Source organism: Olea europaea, chromosome 2 (genome assembly GCF_002742605.1).
Source record: "Olea europaea var. sylvestris chromosome 2, O_europaea_v1, whole genome shotgun sequence".
In the NCBI taxonomy this organism is placed as follows: domain Eukaryota; kingdom Viridiplantae; phylum Streptophyta; class Magnoliopsida; order Lamiales; family Oleaceae; genus Olea; species Olea europaea.
The window spans coordinates 27,696,848-27,701,871 of record NC_036238.1 but is presented as its reverse complement, the minus strand read 5'-3'; the positions used below and the strand labels follow the sequence as shown (position 1 = coordinate 27,701,871).

The window sequence follows — 5,024 nt, the reverse complement described above, 5'->3', positions numbered from 1 at the left end:
TATGGTGAACAACAATCCTAAGGATTATTTACAAAGTAGCAGAGGATTAAGGCGAGGGGATCTTTCATCTCCATTGTTGTTTGTTATTGTGATGGAGGCTTTCAGCAGAATACTTGAGAAGACTGTGGTGGAGAGTTTATTAAGGGGCTTTATGATTGATCAGTTGCACGTATCTCACTTATTGTTCGCGGAAGATACATTGATCTTCTGCGATACAGATGTTAAGCAATTTAGGAACTTGCGTGTTTGCTTTGTGCTTTGAAGCTGTATTCAGATTGAAGATAAATTCAGGAAAATCTGAGGTTATTACAGTGGAAGAGGTCGAGAACGTGGAGAAGTTGGCTGCTATATTGGGTTGTAGGATTGTGCAACTGCCTATATCATACCTTGAGCTTCCTTTAGGAGCACGGTTCAAAAGTAAACATATTTGGAACATTATTGTGGAAAGGGTGGAGAGAAAGCTAGCGTGGTGAAAACGCATGTACCTCTCAAAGGGAGGTCGTCTAACTCTCATTAAGTCCACATCATCGAATCTCCCTACTTATTTTTTGACATTGTTTCCTATTCCCGCTACAGTGGTAAAAAGATTTGAGAGGATTCAAAAAAAATTTCTCTGAGGAGGATACGAAATTATATTTCGTTAAATGGGGTGCAATTTGTTCTCCCATAAGGGTGGGGGGTCCCGAATTGAGGAGCTTTGTATGGTTTAATAAGACCTTGTTGGGTAAGTAGTTATGGCAATTCGGAGTGGAAAAGAAGAGTTTTTGGAGAGAAGTTACAGGGGCAAAATATGGTGTTACGGGGGGATGGTGATCAATCGAGGGCCATGGTTCTTATGAGGTGAGTTTGTGGTAGTAGCAATTTTCGAGATAGACTGACTTTCTTGGTGGGGAATGATAATAATATTAGTTTTGCAATGATTGTTCGTGTGAAGAGCAGCCGCTTATGGTGTGGTTCCCCTTTTTGTATCGTATTGCTTTGGTGCCGTCTATTACAGTGAATGAGGTCTTAGATATACATAACCGAAGTCTCAGTTGGAACACTATTTTTGGCCAGGGTTTGCAGGACTAGGAAGTGGATGATTATGCACAACTTCTAACATCTTTGTATGAGTTGCACATTAAGGTAAGAGAAGGTAATTGTAGCAGGCAGAGATTGGCACAGCACAGTATCTTCTTAGTCGACACTTATTTTAGATCCTTATCAGGACCTGTGAAGACTTCATTCCCTTGGAAGATGGTATGAAAATGTAAACGGCCTCCAAAAGTAGAACTTTTACTGTGGACAGTTATCAGGAGACAAGTGTTAACAGCGGATAATCTTCGAACAATGAATTTTATGTTATAGAGTGGTGCTATATGTGTAGGAGGGATAGGGAGATGATTGACCACTTGTTCCTTCATTGTGATGCTGCTCGGTTGTTGTGGAACGGTATTCTAGCGTCTCAACACATTAATTGGGTGTTGCTGAGGCGTATGGAAGACATGTTGAAGGCATAGAGGAGAAAGTTTCGAAATAAGGATACTAAGCTTATATGAGACCTAATTCCAAGTTGCATCGTATGGTGGGTGGAGAGAGAAACAACCGCTATTTTGATGATCAAATACAAACAACAGATCAAATTAGAACTAGGCATATAGACGGGCTACCCAATTTCATGTTGTTCCTTTCCTGTTTAAATTAATCACACTTCCTGTGTATTTTTCATTGATTAATAAAATATTTGATTACCTTTAACAAAAAAAAATATGACTTTAAAATCTAACTAAAATCTCTCTCTATCTTTAGTCTTATCTTTATGTCCATCAGCAGCACTAAGCCTCATCTGGCCTCTATTACTTCAAATTTTAATGGAGAAATAGTATTTTTTTGGAGAATGAACGATTGAAAAAGAAGAAAAGTTTTTATTGTGTAATATTATTTAATGGAAGATTGTATGGTTGAAATTATGAGAGAAAAATAAAATTAATTTAACGGAGGCCAAATGGTACCAACCCTTGTATAGGATAACTATAGATGAAAATGTTATTTGTATCAAATATTAATGGCAAGCTTTAATATTGTACTCTCACTACTTTAAAACCATCATATATTGCTGGTCTCGAACAACTGGATTTACGTGATTATTTTGAGACATCAGGGTAAAATCCTTCATAAATCAATCTTCGATACACTCATTTAGTTTCAACCATCTAGAACATAGCACAGTAGATTAAACATAAGAAAGAAACTCTTTGTTGGATTTTATGCGCAATATTAAAGAGATAAAAAACGAAAATCAACACAAAAATTTTACGTGGTTCGGTGATGTGCCTACGTCCACGAGAGCGAAGCGAAAATTTCTTTATTCAGTTATTAAAAATAGGGTTACAACATATTATTTATACTAACTCCAACCTGAGCCCATATAACACTTTAAGACCCATACAGAAAATACCCATGTACCGTTTCAGCGTCCCTAACAACCAAACAGTGAACTAAATCCGCGCAAGGCCGATGCCATCGCTCCACTCCTCTCACTCCACTCCGCTCCGCGCCGGCATCGGCCCATTTGATCCAAGGCCTGTATTCCACTCTATATGAGCCACATGCACAACACTCTTTCATAGTAGAACCAAGGGATGAACTAGATATGTCCTTGAACAACTAAATAACCAACATAATTAAAGTACTTATGACGCTCACTGACCTCAAAGAATCAGAATTTCCACATTCCAATGCATCATTCTCTTGGGCTTCACATTCTAGCTCTTCCTTCAACTATCAAACATTATCAAAAAGAAATCATATCAGCAAAAATATTTAATTAGACATATAGAGCTGAAGACACATTCTCTTTTACACTTTTGGGCCAATAGGAACCAAACTACAGAGTTTAATGAAAAGGGGCGTGGGCACTGGGTTCATTCCTTCCATTTTAGTTTCATAGACCTGATGTTGAGCCAGTGCCTCAATTTGTTGCCTGTACACCTCAGTTGCAAAATCAGCATCCCATCCTGATAGCAGGAAATTCTTACTATTAACATAACGGCTCAAAGCATATTCATTTCTTCCGATATGTGAACAGATTATATGACATACGCTGGGCAAGCCCAATTATAATAACTATGCAGATACCAGCCAATTGAATTCCACAACAAAGATGTTAAACATTAAAATGGGATGGGGATTAAAATTAGATTTTTGGTAGATTTTGATAAAAGTTGATGGAATGTGTAGTTAAAAAGTTGTGGGACACAAAATGTATGGTAAAAATTAGTAGTTGACGTGGACTTAGATTAAAATCTGGCTTTCAATTGCAAGCAAGCAGAGGCATAATGTCAATGGCAGTTAAAAGCCAAAAGGCAAAAATTTACTTGCTTCAGATAGCGATAAATACAGTAAACAAGATGTGTTTTTTAGAAGGGCTAAAAACTATCCACTGACGAAGAAATTAAAGAAAGATAATACATACTTTCGTATACAAAAGGTTCTTCATCATCATCAATCTCTGCTTCCATATCCTCTTTTAACTTCTCAATGTGATCCAGCTCCCATTCTGTTTCCTGAACATGAATGTTTGATTCCACAGCAGCCTTGTCTATAATGGGGTCCCATAACTCGAAAAAACGAATGGCATATCGATCAATGGGACGCAGTTGATTCTCAAGGGACGTGATTGCTTGTCCTGCAGCAGCTGCAGTTGTAGACATCTGTTTGACATCTGCCAACATATCAACATCATCTTCTTTACCAGCAAAAGTGAGTGCCCTTTCGTCAATAGCATCACTTCCATTTATAGCCACAGCACCTTCGTTAAATGTAGTGTTCAAGAAACCATGGTCAGCAGGCTCATCAGGCTTCATATCATCTTCTTTAACCAGCTCATCATCTTCCAACTTCGTAATGGCTTCCTCCTCAGTGAACTCTTGATTGTCAACAGCCTCCTCTTGTTCAACTCTCTTCAATGCCATATAGTCAGCCTCATCTTCGGCATTTTTCAATGCAGCCTCCAAATCCACACTAGACAGAGTAATGTCGCCACCATCGTGGGAAACTTTCTCTTTTTGCATATTCTTAGCAGGAATTTTTCCGTGGCCTGAAAACAATTCAATGGGATCCAGTTTTTTGAAAAATTCTGTGTTGTAGCTTCCACTCTGTATAACCAAATCATCAAGAGCACGCTTCTGGTTCGCCTTTCTTAAGATATTTTCTTCAATGGTACTCTCACTGATCAACCGATAGATGTGAACTTCACGAGTTTGCCCAATCCTATGGCACCGATCTTGTGCCTGTTGATCCATAGCTGGATTCCAGTCGCTATCATAGAAAATGACTGTATCTGCACCAACTAGGTTAATGCCAACACCTCCACTGCGTGTCGACAGAATGAAGAGAAATATTTTTGGGTTTGTATTAAACCGCTGCATTAATGTTTGCCTTTCTTCTGGTGGAGTGGAACCATCTAGACGCATGTAAGTGTAACCATACAAATTTATGAAGGCCTCCAAAATGTCAAGCATCTTTGTCATTTGGGTGAATATAAGTGCTCGATGACCTTCATATTTCAAACGTCTAAGCAGAGCCGAAAGCTCCTGCAACTTTCCACAGTCAAACTGAATAAGTCTCCTATCAGGAAAATAGACTTGCCTTCTCACAATAGCAGGGCGAACGGGGAATAGAAGTGGAGATAAAATTTCAGTGAATCTGTCCTTGTACATTTCGTGAATAAACACATTTGTTCCGCCATTGCTGCACCAGCAAACAGGGGGCGGGGCACGTGCAGCTGGGATTGCAAACATGAAACTTTCAACTTGATCAACCATTTTTTCCAATCTTTCTACTGGTGACAGTACAATTGCAGCAAGCTTAGAGGAGTGCGTGTGAGACACAGTATTATATTTCCAATGATGAACATTATTGACAGGATGCTTCACCGTGACAAGCTCTCTTAGACTGGTTGAATACATGGGTTTTCTCCTGCACCTCAAGGAATTCCACCATGCAACAGATCCTGCCCATTCCTTGGCTTCTCTCAATCTTTC

The 5,024-nt window shown here is 39.0% G+C and overlaps 1 protein-coding gene across 1 annotated transcript in view; it reads right to left on the bottom strand.

The window, feature by feature from the left end:
* Positions 1 to 2,328: 2,328 nt before the first annotated feature.
* Positions 2,329 to 5,024, bottom strand: part of LOC111374879 (protein PHOTOPERIOD-INDEPENDENT EARLY FLOWERING 1-like) — a 12,536-nt gene continuing 9,840 nt past the window's right edge. Inside the window, exons 7-10 of the mRNA XM_022997639.1 lie at positions 3,455 to 5,019; positions 2,932 to 2,996; positions 2,690 to 2,760; positions 2,329 to 2,575 (exon numbers count right to left, since the gene is read on the bottom strand). Coding sequence (XP_022853407.1) covers positions 2,416 to 2,575; positions 2,690 to 2,760; positions 2,932 to 2,996; positions 3,455 to 5,019 — 1,861 coding nt within the window. The 3' untranslated portion in view covers positions 2,329 to 2,415. The remainder of the gene's footprint in view (positions 2,576 to 2,689; positions 2,761 to 2,931; positions 2,997 to 3,454; positions 5,020 to 5,024) is intronic.